We start from the raw sequence: 19,403 nt of genomic DNA, 5'->3' as shown, positions 1-19,403 counted from the left end.
AAGTCAGTCATGTCTCCAGGGTTTTGTGTTGCCCTCAGTCACAAAAAATAAAGTGGAAGTTTTAATGGTTTCCAGACTGTCTCCAGGTCACTATGGCAAGTTTTTCAGGATACCAACTCAACAGATGCAAGTAGACAAATGTAATTGCAGTTTGTGTTAAAGTTAAAGTCATTGTTATATGATATTATATGATGTTAAAGTCATCATATTTAAGAGTTGATCTCTAAAAACAAGTCTCCCAAGTCAAGACTCCAGTGTTTAGTTCTAAAAGAAGAAATTGAACAATCCAAGTTCAACCTTTTGGCATGTCGTAGTCACAGATGTTTGAGGTTAGTCATTTTGTATTCAATTCAAGTCCAGGTCACTAAAGAACATTTTTAAAGTCGATTCTCTTGAGTGGTGTCCCAACAGTTTGAACTGTGACTCCTATGTGATATGAAAATGTTCCAATCAAGTCGGAGTGAGGTCACTGAAGAAAACATTTCAAGTCCGTTAAGTATCATTCTCAAGTCATGACTTGAGGACAATGAAACTGTCAATCATAGAAATATACTTTAAGAAAGTAGTACTCCATCGTAGGCTACAGTCACACTCAAAGGATTTGAGCACTTTATTTATACCAGTCTGTTCTATATATAAATATGCATTGTTTTTACATTGAACAAAGAAAGATTGCTTTCAGTAAATGCTAAAATATTAGGATTTACATAAATTATCATTTAAAACCAACATGTGATTGTGAATTTGAACAATTAACAAGGTTTTAATGAAGAGGTATCGGGTGACTTCTTCGTTTCACTGGTTCCGAATCAAAGGATCCTGAGCAGAAGTCTGAGAACCACAGTGAAAATTATCTAGAATGTTCTTTCATTGTGTCTACACTGTAGCATCGAGGATAGCGTAGAGAAAGAAGAGGAGGAAAAGTGCACGTCTAAATGTCAAAAGCTGTGCTTCTGTCAGGCACCTCACCCACCTGAGTACTGTCCTCAGGGAAAAGACAAAGTCTTAAAGTAATCATCATAGTCCTCAAAAGTGCCTTTTTATGCAGAGAACAAGTGTTTTCTCCACATGTTCTCTGCTTCATCCTGGAGCCAGTAACTTGTTATTCAAGTCTTTGAAAGTCCTGCTGCTGAGCTTTAGCTTTGTGTCAGAGCAGCACAAATATCAGCCCAGTCAGGAAAAAACACCATTTAAAACACTTCCACATGTGTGTTTGGCCATTTCTTCAGCATTTCCTTCACCTCGTGGAGTGTGACATCATGCGGCCTTGTGTCCTCTTTGTGACACTGGCACATCCTCTTTCATGGGCAACAGAAGGTGCTTTCACAATATTTCTGTAAACATTTATCTTCATTGAAATGATCTCTAATTTACTGATCACCATGAAAAATAATTGCATTAATGTCTATGACTGGTATTTGCTCTCTCCTGTTGTATGTTCAAATGTCTTGAAATGACATGGACAAAAGACACATGTATAAAACGTAATGGCGCTGCACTGACACGTGCTCTGAGGAAGTTTTGTCCCCTGCAGATGTCCATCGCTCTTCTCTGTGAAGAATATCAGTCCTTTTGTGTTTTGGCAAAACAATTAGCAATACAGATGAAGCAGCACAGGAAGTGGAGATAAAGGCCAGTCCAATGGAGTGCGGCGATTGTCTTATGATTGGCAAGTTTGAAGGCTGAGAAGCTGCTCGTCTCACTGTAGAAAAGAGAAAATATATTATTGTTTGCTTAACAATGCTGATATAATCAACTACATGTCTGCATGTTTGAGGTTGTTGAGTAGGACTTATCGCACTGGAGGAAAGGGTAAGTAAAGTGACTTTAATGACCTCTACACACACCAGATAACAGTCGGAGAACTATTGATGACTTGATGAATTCACTGATGTCACTGTTTCACAATATAGACCAAAAGAGTGATACAATGTTACCAGCATCATACAAAATGTATACACAACAATGGTGAAAGGCTAACTGGTGTCGAACACTCTTACTGTCGACGTGTACTTAATGAAGTGGCCACTGAGTGGACAGGTAGAGAGAGTTCGCATATTCGACACAACTTACCAAGTAGACATCAAGGATGGATCCGTCATCACGGTCCACGTCCACATCCATTGTGCTCTGCTCCCTAGTCAGGCAGATGGCGCTGTCCTCCATGGTGAAGGTGGAGGTGGACGCAGCATCCTCTCTAAAAGATAGATTTGTTCGAGTGAGTATAACGTCTCTGAAAAGAACCAGCCCATATCTGCAACTCAAACATCAGTGTTTACTGCCATAACAAATATTATGTACAATAATTTTCTGCAGTGACTTTTAAGATCAAGGGGAAGTCATTCCAGTCTCCTGTTTATTGAAAGCTGCTTTCCTCCACCAGGGGGCAGTATTGCTTTTCACCCATGGACATTAGTGGACAGGGAAGCCATGGATGTACCCTCTTGAATTTGTTACGATCAAGTTTTCTTTTAATATATATATTCAAACTTTTATAATTTACAATTAGTTTGATTTCAAACTGGTCTAAATATATATATATATAAGTAACTGAACCTTTTAATTAAATATTTACTACTTTTTATAAACTTGACTAAAGTGTGTAAACGTGTCTTTTATGTGTGCCTGAGGCCATTTAAGGATAATGTGGATTGATAACCATATTTAGGTCATAGTGTGAGCCTGAGCCTAACCTGAGCCTGTTACAAATGTTAAAAGTTGGATCTTGTTCCCTCTAGTTCTATAAAAACTATTACTGGTCTTCTACCCTCACGATTGTTTACTGCTGGTACACAGGTGAGCAATGGCTTTGTTTCAGAGCAGACCTGGCCTCTAACGTGACAACAGGAGGTGTTACTGCTGCAACATGGACATTCAAACATTGAGAGGACATGCAGTCTGTCCGCTGCCACTCTTTTGTCACAGTTTCACAGTCTTTTCTGCAGCATAATGGCACAGGGGCAGCCGTGTGTTTATTTTTTTCTAAAAACAGACGACTGAACAATGTCAGGGCGGGAGCAGGTGACGGACCAGCGGACAAGACTTGACAAGTCACACAATGGACGCTCAGAAAGCAAGCAGAACCTGACACTGGTGGACAGGAGGTCAGGGGAACCATTTAAAAACATGGTGTGGGCAGAGTGTTGGAGAGAACCTGGTGAGGAGAACGTTCTTCAGAAGCAGTCTGCTAATAATGATGGTGTGCCATTATTTCGTGGACACAGACTTTTGTACTTCTGTCTATTTCTTAGCTGTGAAAATGAAAGTTAGCAAGCATCCATCACACCCCTCATCCCAGACTCTAGAATCCATACATTGCGTGGGAAGTGTGTTGGACGCCTGCACTCTGAGGCAGCTGAGTCACCTGCTCCATGACGCACATACCTAATGAGACCATGTAATGACGCTGCACAGGTGAAAGCAACGTTGTGTGTGTGTTTTTCTGGGTGTGGCGTGTTTACTTCTCGAGGAACTTATTGTTTACAGGAAGCTTGCATCATGTTTTTAAGGGTCATAAAGAGCACAATGGTTATAATTCAGTCGACCCACTCACAATAAAATGTTTATGGCAGCAGGAGCAGAACCTAAGAGGCAGCAGAACATTTGGCTTGGCATCCAGGCTCCTATTTTATTACTCCCTGAAGATTGTACGCATGAGATATGAGGGTGGCGAGCAAATAAATACAACCCTCTGAGTCTAAAGGTAAATTATTGGGCTGAAACACGAGACAGTGTGTGTGTATGTATGTTAGGTAGTTAATGTCATGTTGTGTTGAACTCATACTGTCTGCAGGAACTGGGTTTCTGATTTTGGTACAGTTATCAGTTTTTTCTCACAGTGTAAGGTGAGTAGGTTGGTACATGATGAACTCATACGAGGTCACTTCTCCTTTTTGCTTGAAATGCAAATCCACTGTTACAAAAACAAATTGTTCATCTGTCAAAGTACTGTTCAATCTGAACTCATTCCTTAATCACTTTTGACTTTAGAATATTTTCAGTACTCTAGTACCTAAGAGCAATCACCCTCTACATTTAGACCAACCCAGAAACACAGTCATTAAAACTAACACAGACAAGCAGCGCTGCAGTTTTAGTGTACATGGCTGTAAGGGGGTTTTACTGCATTCTCAAGACCAAAATTCAAACAGTCCATCCTCCAATTACTCAACAGTTACTTTAACCACTGCCCAAAAAAACTCCCCTCACAGACTGCCCTAACAAGTTACTGCCAAAGAAGTACTGCTCCACTCTGAACCCAGAGAAACTGCAGCAGAGCCTGATGTGATTGCTTTCCACTTCAGGAGAATGTTCTAGAAGCTGTACCAACTGTGACTGGTACTGATATTAGCAAAAGTTGTTGCAAATCAGTGTTTGTGACTCACTGAATACAGACTTAATGTATATCAGAAAAAGTATCAAGGAATATGTTCTTGTTACATATGAGTTGCAATGACATTTTGAGCAAAATGATCAAAAGCACTGGTTTGAACCAGTAAGCAGGTCTGTGTAGATACCAGTGAAATTAATCTAAACCTCAGTCTTGGCAAGATCTTCTGTAAAAGTGATTAGAGTGTTGACAGAGTGTTTGTTGAGCTACTGTTTCAAAGGAAGAAAAGCAAACAGGTACTTTACCTCTCCTCTGTTTGGTTGTCTACACAGACAAAGATGGAAGAACTGGAGATGGTTCCCATGGAGGAACCCACATAGGCAGACGGATTGGGAGGAACCAGATCAGGACGCAGGTAGGAACCAAACACAGCTGAAAAGAGAATGCATTTTCTGGATTCATTGTTTGCACTACAACCCTTTTTAATAACATCTGCAGTAAAGTTATGGCAGTACAAATGATTGTATTTTTGATCAAATAAACAAAATGATAAGATGTAAAGGTTCTTAGATTTAATTCTACTCAATGTGTTAATTGTGGCTTTTTGTTTGTTACATAAATAAAAAATGTCACAAATTAATTTGCTGATAGTCACGGACCAACTGTTGGTTTTTATTTCATGATGAATTGACGTTTTGAATGCTTTTATGTCTTGATATCCACAAATCGTGATTTAACTTCACCATTTATATACTTCATTTACCAATTTAGTGGATGTAACGCATTCACATTTTAAAACATTACCCAACACCCTGTGTTGACGATTGAAATAGTTTATCAAAGTGTAACACATTGGTCACTTGTTAACTTCTTATATCCTTGCTGATAATATTATTCACAAGTACTTTTTACGGTTGATTTTATAAAACCTGAAAAGAAAATACACACACAACCTACAAAAATGTCCATAGCCAACCTTTAAAAGATTATTTTAATGTTGTTTATAAACTAAAAGTGAATCATATAATAATTTAATAATTTATGTCGCTGATTCAGTGTTTGAACGAGACCTAATGACTGAGACAGAGCAGGGAACAACATCTGGATTAAAGCTTTTTGACTGAATGGTGCCAATAAAACTGACACACTGTATTTCCACGTGTCAATGTCAGACTGATTTACTTTGTCCTCCTCTGGGCTGATATATTATCAATAAAGAGAGATTTCTTTATAGCCTGCTGTGTCATAGCTGTAGATCCCAACAGGAGAAGATTCTGCCAAGGTGGACTGCAGATTTTTAAACCCTTGCCTTTCACGCCCAAGAGCACACCCTGCTATCATCAGGCGCAGCAATGACTAACCCTTCCTGATCGCATCAAACACAAAGGGCAGACTCTGATGACGGTGATGATGGTGATGAAAGTGTTTGTTCACCGATCATTACCAATCAGTTTACCTGGGCATACCTGAGCTGAGACACAGTTTCTCCTCAGTTTCACATAACAAAGAAGCAGGTGACTGAAACCGTTCTGATGGGGACCACAATGACCCATCAGACTCTTAACGACTGTTTACACTTGGGTCACAGTTGACCCCTAGGCCCCACCTAACAGGGTAAAGCTGTAGTAGCTATATTCTTTCTCACCGAGAGTATATATTTGCTGTACTCCCCACCACCAGTTAGAACTGAAGAAGCCTCTTGGATTAGACATGAAACATTTTCTTTTAGAAAATTCACTTCCAGTTGCCTAACAGAACTTTTCAACCACAGACAAATGAATTTCAATTTCATTTTTTGGTCCCACTTTGGACAAATTCCATCTACTTATAATTTAATTTTCTTTGTTCATTGAGAATATCGTTTTTTAAAGAATTACTGTGTTTTAAGTTTAAGTTAGTCATGAATGTGTTGGCATGGTGGGCTGCAACAATTTCCCTCTTAAAAAAGCTGGGCACTGCAGAAAAATAATGGGAACCATTCCTACAAAATGTTTAGCCATAACAGCAGATTGTTCATTTAAAGATAAACAGTACTTATGTCTAAGATTCACTTTAAAGTGTCACGTTTACATTTCATTGCCAATAATCGCATAGAAGACTAAAAATTAGCTAACTGAAGTTAGCCAAAAGGTATAGAAACTAGTGACTTGTGAAAAAGAGGCGTAATAACACAATAAGTTATTGATTGACCAAAAGATGTTTATACTTTATATTAGTATATGTGTGTATATATATATATATATATAATACTTGGCAACAATGTTCCACCAAATTTCCTGCTTAATTGGCAAAAATATATAAGGTGATGACAAATTATATCCCTGATTTAAATATTACCCAATAAATGACTATATTAAATAAATGCAGTATCTAAAGCACTGATTTTATTATATTATTTACAACTCTTCCCCTGAATTATAAACCCCAAGGTCGTGGTCAGTGGGGTTTTTCTTAGACAGGCTACTTCTCTGTTTACCTTGTCCGTCCAGACTGGCAAGGCTTCGGGCTCCGCCCAGCCTGTCCCTCCTGTCCTCCTCATTCCTCTCATCTGTCCGTGATGAAAGTATCTCCTGGGAGGACGACTTCAGAGCTGGGATTGAATTGCGTGTCCTCTTTGAAGGTGAAAATCGAATTGCTGTCAGAGAGAGCAGAAGAAAAGATCAGACAATAATTAGAAGAACCAAAGAACAGATAGGTTCAACATTTGAAGTAATGTTTCCACAGAGTAAAACAGTATCAGTCAAATTATCAAAGCTTTTAAATGTATTAGTCTTAACACAGGGAATTTAACCTGAGGAACCCTCATCTAAACTCCTGAAATAAAATCTTTTCCTGGGAGATTTGAAGCAAAGCTAACTTCACTAATTTCCTGGGTCGGGAGTCCTGCGGGCTTTCTCAACATTTGTTACTAATGTAAGGTGAACACAAGAGATCAATCATGCATAAAATCAGTTCCACATGTCTGAAATTTACAGGATTAGTTCGGCAATCGGGATCAATGTACTGCAGTCGTCACAGCTTTAAAGGAATTATTTGACATTAAGCTTTTTATCCAGTTAGGTGTTATGTAACTGTAAATTTGTGAGTTGTTTTTTTTTTTTGGCTGGACTTGTGAGTCTCTGTATTGTTTTGTACGTCTTAACGGATTAACACAGTGTCCCTGATATCAGTCTCCTGTTTACAAAGTAATCCTAAAATTGAGTCAGAGATTCTGTCTTTTTGCTTCCTGTTGCTGCCTCCTTTCCTGTTACTCTGCTGCTTTTTGTCATATGTGATGGGGATTGTCCAGACTTACGCTGATTCTTCCTAAAGACCCGTGTGCTCATGAACTTGAGGAAACGGCAGGCATAAAAGCCTGGCCGGTGCACTGACACAGAGTCCTGGGGATGGACAGAAAAAAACACACACATTTCAGAATAGTGCAGGATACAGAGGATCAAGTGTGATCTCCACAAAGGACTCATTCACTGATCAACTTACACCATCGTACACCAGAGCTTTCCAGGAGTGCTCCAACTTTTTAATGAACCTGGGAAGAAACAAAAAAACAGAAGCCTTGTTATGAATACATCCGCTTACACAACAACTTCCTCTTTTTGAGGACCAAGCCTGAGGCTACGCCCTCTCTCTTTCTCATCACAACATAGAGAGTCTACCGTGTGCTTTTTCTGATTAACAAAAACACTGAAGACAACAGGTATATGGCTGCCTGTACACACAATATCACAAACTATAGAGCGGGGATGTCAGTGACAAATCCTATAACAAATTAAAATGTCATTTAGGCAAAATAACAAAGCCTTGTCTCAACGTAACACCGATATTCCTTCTTTGTACAATTCTGGCGGATGTCTTTCAGACCACAACTTTGTCATGTCTAAGGTTTGAAATCTAGTTTCTTTTCTAAAAAAAATACATTTTGAACATGACAGATGGTGCTAGATCAGAGTTTGTTTTCTAAATTGGCCCTAACATGTTTAAGTTCTTAGACTCATACACATTTTAAAATACAAAAAATATAAATATAAAATATGTGTTAGAACTTTTTGACTTACTTTGGACTGAGTTAAACATGTGCAGTGGGTTCTCGGTATATGAAACCAGTTCGTAATGCACTGTATTTGCAACAACATTTTGAGCATGTTGAAGGCGACTAACAAAGCACTGTAGCAGCTTTCACAAACAATAACAACTTTTCTACTGCTGTATGTTGGACCAAAAAGTTGTTATTTATCTTTTTGTACAGACAGAACCTAGTAACGTGGACTAACATCCCTACTTAATAAAATCAGTCAGATTTCTGCAGTATAAAGTGATGTTATATGCCTTACTAAACATTTGTTTTTGATTACAATTAATGATTTGTATGATGCTTTTAGTTTGGTTAAGCAATGAGCCAGAGCGCTTCCTGCTACTGACTCAATGCCCACTCTGACGATGAAAAAAATGTGTATAAAACGAAGACAGAACACACTGTCTATGTAAATAGTGTTGGATAGAAGAAGAGTCTTCAGTCTTCCTTCAAGGAGTTTAGAAAAAGTGGCCTGTAGCACCTTGAATCAATGCAGGACGATGATTCAACTGTAAAAGGTCTTGTCGTAGGTCAGACATCAGTCACTGCAGCCTCACAGAAACTGCTGTCAAGCTGAACTCTCAATGAACTTCCCTTTTAGCGCTCACATATTGATGACTTTTAGCAGAAATACAGGCAGGCTGGTCTGTTGCTCACTTAGCATTTAATGGCCCCAAAAGTCAGCAATAAACCAACCACCTGAAACATGGTACCTGTATGACTGTAGGATATCGATAATGCCCAGGAAGATTAGCAGCTTTTCTTCTTTGTGTGTTTTAGCAGGGATGCCACCCATTCTAAAGAAGAGATGAAACACACCAGCAGTCATATAAGGCATCTGTTTCTAAACAGCACTGCTTAAAGCAAAGTTCAAATAGAAAAAAATATTTTGTATTATTGTTGTTGGTTTTTTGAAAATCTGTCTGTGTGTGAGGTGAGAGCACAATTGTGTTAATGTCTGTTATGGAAAAACAGTACGTGCGTGTCAGTGTGAATGTATGTGTTAATAATGGGTGTGTGTTTTCCTCCACTCACGTGTCATCTGTGCTCAGTGCCTCAGCTGCCTTGCCGTCCCCCTGGATGGATTCCATGGGGGTGGAGTACAGAACCCTCTGACCTACAGGTCTCCTACCATCACCCCCCGCCTGGCCTGACTCGCCTTCCTCTCTCTGAGTGTGGTCCAGGACGTGGACACCGAGGAGCAGACTGTAGTCCATGATCTTAAAACTCTCCAAAACCTGGGACACGACATATGAAAGACATGTTTTTATGAGAACAAATATGTTATTTATATAACCCTTTTAAAGGTGGCCATTAACCAAACCGGGTGCACTGCTGCGGTGAAGCATCTGTTTTGAAAAACACAAACACATTGTAGACTGAGGACTGAGCAAAATAAAACTTGGTTTAAACCAGTTCTGAGTTAAATAAACGAGGTGTTTCTTCAGAGTGAGCCAAGTGTTACACAGTAACCTGTCTGAGGATCCTCTGGAGCGGATTCCCAGAGACTCACTGACTTTATGTCTCCACAGCTCAAGTAGTCTGTTGGCAAGACAAGGGGCAGCTTGAGAAAGTGACCTGGGTCAGTGGACTGGGGTCAAGGTCACTCAGGTTTATCTTATGACTGAGTCTGGAAAAAAGTAGTTTAACTGATTCCTATTTATATATCAGCATGTTTTTTAATCAACCTTCATTTACATAACAACCTTACTGAATTCTCTCCTATTTAACTATGACTACCAAAAATGTGCAGAATGATTAATACTATTGAAGACAGGGGCTTCTCCAAGGTTTTTAAATCAACTCTCAACACATTCTACAAGCCAGCTTAGTGAAAAAACACGTTACTGATAGTTTGTAACCTTAAATAATTCAGGAGAAAGACTGTAAAGATGTGAAACGGCAATTTAGCTGCAATAGCTGCTGGTGCAAAAAGATCTGACAACAATTTGTAAGGGAGAATTTCCTAATGAATTGTCAAACAGAACTCTCAGCTGTCTGAGAAAATCCTCTGTCTCTCTGTTATCTGACTCACATCTTTTTCTTGGTGTTTTTCTGATGCTGTTTTCAGTGAATAGAAAACATTTATGGTGTAAGCTACAGTTGGTTTGACGAGTGTATAAAGTCCTGTTTATACACATTAATACATGCACAAACACAGAACAGTCTTAATGATCGACTCACACACTGGGGCTTTTGTCTGAGCTTTGCCCGTTCCATATCAACAATTCACTAAAACTCCCCCAGCTTTTTCATACGGCAACCATTTTCAATGGTCACACACACACACCATGTCGACACACTAACAGACAGGCTGCCTACAGAAGGCCATTACTGTGTCTTGGCTCCAGTTTTCCCAGGCCTACAATCAAACCTTTGCACTAGACAGAAAATAGATGCATATCTATGTTCTTACAGATTTTCTTTTTGAACCTAAAAAAATCCTGTTTCAGTGGCAGGAGAAATTATAATATATATCCTGATATTATATGAAAAATAGCCCTTGGTTATGACAGCCAATGTTTAAGTATCTTGCCTTGGCACCTCGTTCTCTGCCCAGTTCAGTTTTTTTTCTGCTACTGTAAGTTGTTTTTATTGTAAACATTTATAGTGAACAGTAAACAACGTCACAGCTACAATTAATCAATAAACAAAACTAGAAATAATTTTAAAAAAAACATTGCTTTGCTCCAGTCACACAGATTAAAAAGCCAAATGGGCCATATCTGGCCCCCGGGCCGTATTTTGACTATGCCTGGTCTAACTTCTGTCACGTTTAACTGCAGACTGGGCAAAGTAAGACACAGAGGCTGTGAACATGAACAAGTTCACATCACATTTTTCTGTGTTTAGTTATAGATAGGGACCTATGTATACAGTACATGCAAGGAATTGTTTTGTGTGTGTGTGTGTGCAGCTTTAACAGTGATGTGAATGTGGTTGTGGATCATGCCGAAGCCTCTTTGGCTTCTGAGAGCAAGGTCACAGCGTTGGTTCTCTGCAGCTGAGAGTGAGAGAAGCTATTGTTGTCACAGCATCACATGGCCCGGAGGATGGGGGGCTCACAGTAAATGCTTGTATGTGATTGGTTAAACTTGCTGCTATGCAACCCATTATTGTCCACCGTGCGCATGTGTGTATATCTGATTCTGCAGTTTTTGTCAGAGATTGGAAGCCTATTTGTCTTTTAGTCCAGCCTATACCTCAGATGACAAAGTCTCTCTGGTCAAATGAGTGATGAGAACAAATAGCTGTCTTAACAGCTCAGCCTCATCGTCAGCAGCAGCAGAAGGAATGCAAAATGAGTGTGATGCTCTTATCTCTTGCAAACCACACAACAATCACCCATTATTGCCTCCCTCTCTATAGAAAATATCTACATGAATTACTGATGCTCTGTGTTTTGAGTTGTTTTGACATTTAGGGAGTTATCTTTTCAGCTGCCTGGAAACAAAAAACTTAGAAGAAAAGAATGTTTGGTATATTTTAAGCATGTCAAGTGCCTCCCCACCCCCACCTCCCTTCGCCAACCCTACCCTATTTGGAATGTAGCTAGTTTTGAGGCCTCCTGGGTCCTCATTAAATAAGATTAAATAAGATTAGATGCTGAAAGTATTTTAATTTGACATGAAAGAAAAATGGAATTCATTGCTTTTGGGATACAATCTGTGTTAATTCAAGGAAAAGAGAAGCATGTTACCCAAATAACACATCCAAATTGGAAATTGTGTGAATGTGGAAAGAACTGAAGGGACTGAGAAATCTAAGATGGTGAAATTTACTGCAGGCACTCAACAATGGTCAATACTAAGTATTGGAATCAGGAGAGACCATGATTTAGAAGTTAGTAAAAAAAAGGGACTTGTTCTTTATCAAAGCCTATGAAAAATCCTAATACCATTGCTTCAACTTCAACTGAACTCTGACCTTTTATATTTCCAAGAAGTAAAAATATTATCAGCGCACACCAAACAAAAAAGCCAACTCATACATTTCACCTCATGTCCTTTCACAGAACAGCCATCGCGTCCACTCCCTTCACCCCGTGCTGCTCGTCTCTAGCCAACTCAAACTCTATGGTTTGGTCAGCGGCCTCTCATAGTGTGACAGAGGTTAGCTGCTTAGTCATGAAAATGGACAGCGATTCTGCTTAGAGGACACTTTACATCCCACTCTTGAGTTTAAGGCAGGAAGCCATGACAATACTGACAAAGTACTTAATGCAGAATCTCTGACAGCTCCTGCTTACAGTAACACTATCCTTCACAAACAGATAGATACACAACAACAACTACCAAAAAATATGTACAGCGAAAGTCTAAACACATTGGCAGTTAGAGTCTATTGGGACATTTGGAGCAGGTTGTAAATGTGCATGTGCTGCCAGGTTAAACATTAAGGAAACACTGAGTTAGCAAAAAGGGAGGAGGTTGTTTTCTGGCTTCAGTCTTTAGAAAACAAAGACAAAAGAAAACAGAAACTCAGCATACTTATCAATGATGATGGAAGAAGAAACAATATGAAGGAAAACACAGTTTTTCTGAATTAGTATGATAATTACGTTTTACCAAGACTTGTTTTTAAAGGCTTATGAGCAGGACTCTGTTTGACTTGACAAGGGTGGGAAAGGAACAGGTGATAATGACTGTTTACACCAGTTCCCTGAAAAAAAACTGAGAACAGAAATAAACATTTCCTCTTTTTGTAATAATCTTTAAACCATAAATAAAGACTAATAACTTTACTTAATATGAAAACGTGTGTTAAGAAGTTCTCCTTAGCACACTCTACAGGAGAACACTAAGCAAAAATCATATTTTCTCTAAAGGTGAGTACGCTTTATTCCTTTTACAAAAAAACAACTTTGTTTTATCACAGATAAATGATCAATATCCACATTTTTATTTTATGTACCAGTAAAATTGATTCAAGATAATACCCATTTTAGGTTAATTACTTATGAGATTTATATACAAATTAGATATGCCAATTGGAGGAGAGGAGAGATACCTTTGTTGTGCAGAATTAATGAAATAATAGCATCTCATAGCCCATTATCAATTAATTAATAAATTGTCATCTATATGAGATTAACATCTCAATGATGTTGGTTCAGTATTCAGTTCAGCTTTGGTTATTATTCAGGCAGTTCTGGCTGTTTCACACTGTAACCGTGACTCTATTCTATTCTGTAACCACCCAGCCTGTAGGATAAAATAAAATAAAAAGCCTGCTAGCCTTTTGAATTTAGTCTGCTGCTACCAGGATCATGACCTTATTGCATTGCAGGGTTTGGAGAGCTGTCATGTCCTGAAACATAGCAGCACACAGTGAGAGGGGAACAGGACCCATGGCAACTGAGAATGAACACACAGAGGAAACACTGTAGACCAAAAGGCAAACACATGGAAAGTTGTCTTATCAAAACAGTTTCTGCCATTAAGCTGCACAGACACTATCCTGATCCAGCACACCATGTGGTGTAGGTGCAGTACTGTAGTCAGTTGAGACTGAGCTTCTTTCTCTTTTAGCCATTGAATGTGTATTTCTTTCTCTGCAAAACTAAACTGAAGTGAGCAAAAAAAGACAGAATATGGCCTTATTAATGTAATCTGAAATTGAAAAGATATAACTCGATTCTCTAATTAATGGTTGATTAATAACAGTAACCAAATGAGCAGAAACACCCAATATACAGTAAACACACTTCTTAGCTCACATACCCGGCAGTCTCTCTGCAGCGTCTTCATCAGGTTGTTGTACGTCTCTGCGTCAAAGTACAGCCCTTCTTCGTGCATGTCCTGAAAGTCCAGGTCCTTGTAAGTCGGACATTCTTTCTCCCTCTCCTTTCTAGAGGCCCGTCTCTTGTAGGTCGATCCCTTTAGGTCGTATTTGTAGTGCATCTTGACGGAGCGGGGCAGAACATTGTTCATCACCACCAGGCGGATGTTGATGCCTCCCGACTGGATACAGTATAGGCCGTAAAACTTGGGCAGCAGGGTGCGTGGATTCTGATTCAAGTTCTGAGGAAAAGAGGACAAAACAAAACACTGACTCACAATGTTTTGAACAGGATGCCACAGGATAATATATTAGAAAAAAAATATAGATATATAAATAAAGTTAAAGGGAACAGGCAACTGTAACTGAATAGGGGAGACCGGGTATGGTTGTAACACTTTTTGCACCCACATTTGTTTACTACAAATGGCATCGATTCAAACCTCTGCAAGAATATCACAATCCTCGTAAGTTGATGTCAAATACACGGAGTTCCTTTGTTACAACCTCCCCCATTACTGGGGGAGGTTGTAACACATGCTGGGATAAGTTGTAACAGTTAGACAAAAGAAGCAAAAACAGAGGTCACACCATGCGACATGCTGTAAAAAGAGGCTGGGGGTCCGCTTCATAGAAAATGTGAACTAGTCAGGCCCTGCCATCTGCTTCTCATCCGATGTTTGTGGGTGTTTGATGTTATATATAACTGCCAGTTGATATGAAAAATGTCGAAGCTAAAAGAAAGTGGACTGGAAAACCTGAGAACATAGACACAAAAAGTTCTTCTCTGGTCTCCAGTGACTAACCTGTCACATGTTTACCTCACGTGGAGTCAGTCCATAATACAGGTCTGCTGCCTCAGCCAACACTTTCTTCTGGACCTCAGAGAAAACTTTTGCTGCTTCAGTAACCTATACTGGGAAGATCAATGGACCCCTGGTCTCTCAGCTTCTGCTCAGTGTTACATGGCAGATTTCATGTACCTTCGCAACTGATCTGACTGACTTGCCCTTCTTTGTGACCTCATCAGACTCTTTTTTTAAAAACATTTGCAGGCAGACCTCAGTCTTTCTTGTCCACTGCCTAGGCATTCTGTAAAATTTATTAAAATTAATAAAGTGTTCTTAGTCGTATGTAAGGGGATAGTTTTAACACTTTTTAAAGATGTGTTACAACACACCCCACCTCTGTCAGTCATTGTTTAGCTAGCTGTATTAGCATAATGGTTTGAAATCTAATTTCAATTGAATCTAATGTAAAGTCATATGGTTTTATGTACAATAGTATAAATACTAAACAAAATATAGTCTTGGTCAAAAATGTACTTTCTTACTTAAAAATCATTTTTTTCTCTATAGAATCTGCATGCGCCTGTTTCCAACCTTGACAACCACCATGTGGGATCGGGGAGGAAGTGGGTAAACACTGAAATTATCATATAACTCCTATCTTATCCCTAATTGGTGGAATTGGTGGTGTTACAACTCTCCCCATGTTACAACCGGTCTCCCCTACTGTTTTTCTTTTTTTTTTTTAACAACTAGAAGGTTATCTTTTCATTTTGTTTCTTTATCAATGTCATGGCAAATCACATCCTTAACAGGCTGTACCTGAAATGGTCAATGATATAATAATAATAATAAATATATAATTATAAACAGTCACTTATTCACAACCATGTGCATTTATGCAGCCTTTTATGACATTTCCTATTTTTGGTGATGACTGCTGTTTATCATTCTTTATTTTAGGGCTGTGTTGAGTACCAGGACCTCACCTACTTCCAGTGTTTTACAGACGTTTCAAATGCAAAGGGCACACACGCATGACTATTTAGTAAGTTTTCCCATTGTTATACAAAAACACCCTAAACTTGTATATACAGTATCCTTGTAATATCCTTTTCTACTGTGTAATGGTGCCCAATGCCTTATGGAGAATCATTAATGTTTTCTCACCATGTAGTAGCCAGGTAACAATCTCTGGAGAAACCTGGCCTCTTTGTGCTGGACAGTTTTGATGATAAACTCATCATCACTGGTCAGGTAGAACAGTGAGCCACTGGCTCCTGGGTTTGCCAGCTCTATGAGAGGCTCATTAACCAGGGAGTACTGTGGACAAATTCAACAAAATATATTAACCAAAGAAACAGAAAAATAATGAAAGTCAATTAAATAAAACAATTATTCTGAATTTATATTTGTTTGTTTGATCATATTTATAGTCATTACAACTTGCTCTCTTCTGTTGGCATACTTTGTTTCTGCAGCTTCCAATACTATAGGACTGTATCTATACAAACATCTGATCGTTTAATGTGACGTTGATGCTTCTATAGAAATCTCAACTTTCCTGTAAAGGTCAAGGCTGGAAAGCCAGCTGGGAGTAAAAGGAAACTTAAACTTGGTATTGATATATGGATGTTTATTATAACAATGCTATATTTTAAGTGGAGGTATATGCTGCAGCTGCTGCATCACAGAAAAGCCTTGAACTCAAGCCTTGTCTGTTTGTAGTCATTTCACGGCAAAGACACACTCATCATACTGTGTGTTTGCGTGTATGTATTTTTATGGGAAAACTTTGTAAGACCCACTAAGTCAGGGGTGTCAAACTCAAATTCACAGTGGGCCTAAGTTTGATTGATTTATTATATGACAACAAGTAGAGGCCACATCGGAGTCTTACCAGGTAGTCGTCAGGTTTGATGCCAAAAAGATCTCTGAAGTAGCGGAATGCCAGTGGAGCGTAGGTCTTGAAGCGGAAGTCAGGGTAGTGATGTGCTGGCGTCAAGTTGCTTCCCTCACTGGTGTGTGCAAACAGTAGTGAAGGATCCAGAGAAAACATAGACAAAACCATTTTTACAATACCGGTACGTTCAATAGGTTTCTTGGACTAAAGAAACACATACGTACATGAAAGGAGTTAATCACTGTCACAAAGTCTGCTATGTATAGTGTTATATTCTATATGTATAGTATTTTTAAACAAGCAGTAGAACATGCAGAAAAAATTTAGTTAGTTTTGTAGTTTTGATGTGGACTTGTTTGTCTTGTTCTCTCCTGTCATGTCTCCACCCAGGCCTCCGTCAAGACATCAGCTACAATCACACATTTACAGCATTGTAGCGACACCCAGTATAGAATTCTTAGCCTGGAGACTGAAGAGGGTATTGATTACTGGTTCTAAACAATACAAATCATCACTTGAGCCTTCACCCTGCAACATAGAAAACAAAACATAAAAAAAAAACCATACAACAACCCACCTTTTCTTGTTTGTCCCTGTCACAGCTGACAAAGAACGCCCCTGTTTTTCATCCAAGCTAACCTGTATCTCTGGGGAACACCACTAACATCCCAGCAGTGGAGTAACAAGTCTGATATGGCTAGGGTGACTAAGACATCAAATTAACTTGCAGATGTCTTAAAAGGTGGATTAATCATGGTTGTCTTTTTCAGGGCATCTCTAAATCTGGTTTACTTTCTGAGAAATGGGATTATTTTTAATTTAAATAGGCTCTGGTTCTTTGTGTCGGTGCTACATTCAATAGTGAGGTGTAAGACTATACCTGTGATTACACTTCAGTGAAATCTGATTCCTCTGTTTGAAGCGTGACAACAACAATTGTCTGCCATCATTGACCGACTGAGTTGGAGATTGTTGTACAAACACACATCATAACAGTCAATTTATTCATTGACTGTATAAATGGTAACGACTGTAGGTGTTTATAAAACGACAGGAGGTGTATGCATATGTGCGTGTGTGGAAGTTAAACTGATCTTCAACACCTCTAGCCATCCAAAACTAGACCGACAGGGTAAACAACTGATAGGAAAAAAACACTAGTGGGGAGAGAGGAAGGGAGAGACTAGAGCAATGAAACTAAAGGAGGCAGTAAAAGTGTCTGAGGGCTGCTTCCATCATTCAGCTGCTCTCTGAGGACACCCACTCTGTCAGCCAAAAGACACAGAGACAATTCTGTTTTCCTTCTTTTACAGAACAAAATCCTGACAGGAAGAATGTCACACTGAGACAGTGAGGGATTTGTATGTTTGATGAAATGTCACTCCAGCTTTGACATTTTACTGCTGTGATTAAATGACCAAAGAGCAAAAAAATAACACAAGTCCAGGAAGAAGATCAGAAAAAACTTCCTGGTTTCAGAATATGCTCTGTAATAAATGACGTATGAAAAGAAAAAGAAATGCATTTAAAACGTTAAGGTCAGTAAACAAATTCAAATATGAACTCAATTTAGGAAATAAAAAATACAATTAAAAGTTAAATGGACAAACGCCTAGTGATGAGGTTTTAAAAATGTGTCTTTAAACATTTCAAATGCTCATAACAAGTCCAAGTTTCGTGCAACATGCACTAGTATAAAAAAGGTTTGCATACTTGGTGTTTGTGGAATCTACAAGCTGTACCTTTATTTTCTCTCCAAACCTTTGTTAAAGGTTATAGCAGCTGTCCAAACCATAGACAAGTCAGTGTGTTTTTATGACAACTTCATGTTGCATGGTATTTTTTGAGCAAATTTAGTTTAGTTTATTGAAACCCGTTTCAATGAACACTTCCTTCCACTTTGCTCAGACCAACTTTTTATTCCAATTCAAATTGGAGTCACCTGTAATATAGACCTGGTGACTCAACCCTTTCTGTCTGTCAATAGCAGCAGCAGGGCTAATGTTCGGCTCTTGCTGTGGTGCGTAGAGATAAAAGTCTATGTGCATGACAAGGCGGGGTTTGCATACACGATAGCAAGTTTACATATCCTGCTGCAGCGTACCATAACCACACAGTATTTACAGGCAGGATTAATCCTCTTCCCGAACTTAAGAAGACACACTTAGTTTGAATGACGCAGGAATTTGACCACAGGGAGACAAAAGACTATTGATAATGACAAACTGATAGTCGCTCAATGTTATATAAATGCTTGTTTGTTCTTTTAACAATGTGATAATTAATTCTCTAATAGAGAAGGAATCAGCACGTTTTTACTGCACTTTTCATTCAGTGATATCAACAAACAGTGTACGTGTATTTTTAAAGATAAGCCAGACATAGAATATATATAAATGTATATAAACCTATATGGGCAAACGATTGAACTTACGTCAAAGGTTAATTCATTGACTTTGCAGAGTCAGGAAACTATCACCACCGAAGAGTAGCCTGTCACAACACCTACAGTTGTGTTCAAAACTATTC

General features: G+C 38.8%; 1 protein-coding gene across 1 annotated transcript; it reads right to left on the bottom strand.

The window, feature by feature from the left end:
• Positions 1-576: 576 nt before the first annotated feature.
• Positions 577-18,699, bottom strand: pip5k1bb (phosphatidylinositol-4-phosphate 5-kinase, type I, beta b). The gene is made up of 11 exons (XM_008336657.3): positions 16,872-18,699; positions 16,142-16,294; positions 14,126-14,425; positions 9,438-9,640; positions 9,116-9,199; positions 7,811-7,859; positions 7,626-7,710; positions 6,807-6,965; positions 4,636-4,762; positions 2,074-2,197; positions 577-1,702 (listed from the first exon to the last, which is right to left on the bottom strand). Exons 1-11 carry the CDS (start codon positions 17,040-17,042, stop codon positions 1,700-1,702), a joined length of 1,458 nt encoding a protein of 485 aa, XP_008334879.1. The 5' UTR covers positions 17,043-18,699; the 3' UTR covers positions 577-1,699.
• Between the last annotated feature and the right edge of the window lie 704 nt (positions 18,700-19,403).

This window comes from Cynoglossus semilaevis, chromosome Z, assembly GCF_000523025.1.
Source record: "Cynoglossus semilaevis isolate Cse_v1.0 chromosome Z, Cse_v1.0, whole genome shotgun sequence".
NCBI classification, from domain to species: domain Eukaryota; kingdom Metazoa; phylum Chordata; class Actinopteri; order Pleuronectiformes; family Cynoglossidae; genus Cynoglossus; species Cynoglossus semilaevis.
The sequence above is the reverse complement of the archived record's forward strand: the minus strand, read 5'-3'. Positions and strand labels throughout refer to the sequence as shown.

Bases quoted from the DNA above. Each gene is read 5' to 3' on its own strand.
- pip5k1bb (XM_008336657.3), bottom strand. From the start codon at position 17,042: ATGGTTTTGTCTATGTTTTCTCTGGATCCTTCACTACTGTTTGCACAC. The intron at 16,295-16,871 runs GTAAGACTCCGA...ATTTGTCCACAG, and splicing joins TCAAACCTGACGACTACCTG to TACTCCCTGGTTAATGAGCC. The intron at 7,711-7,810 runs GTAAGTTGATCA...GTCCATCCCCAG, and splicing joins AAGCTCTGGTGTACGATGGT to GACTCTGTGTCAGTGCACCG.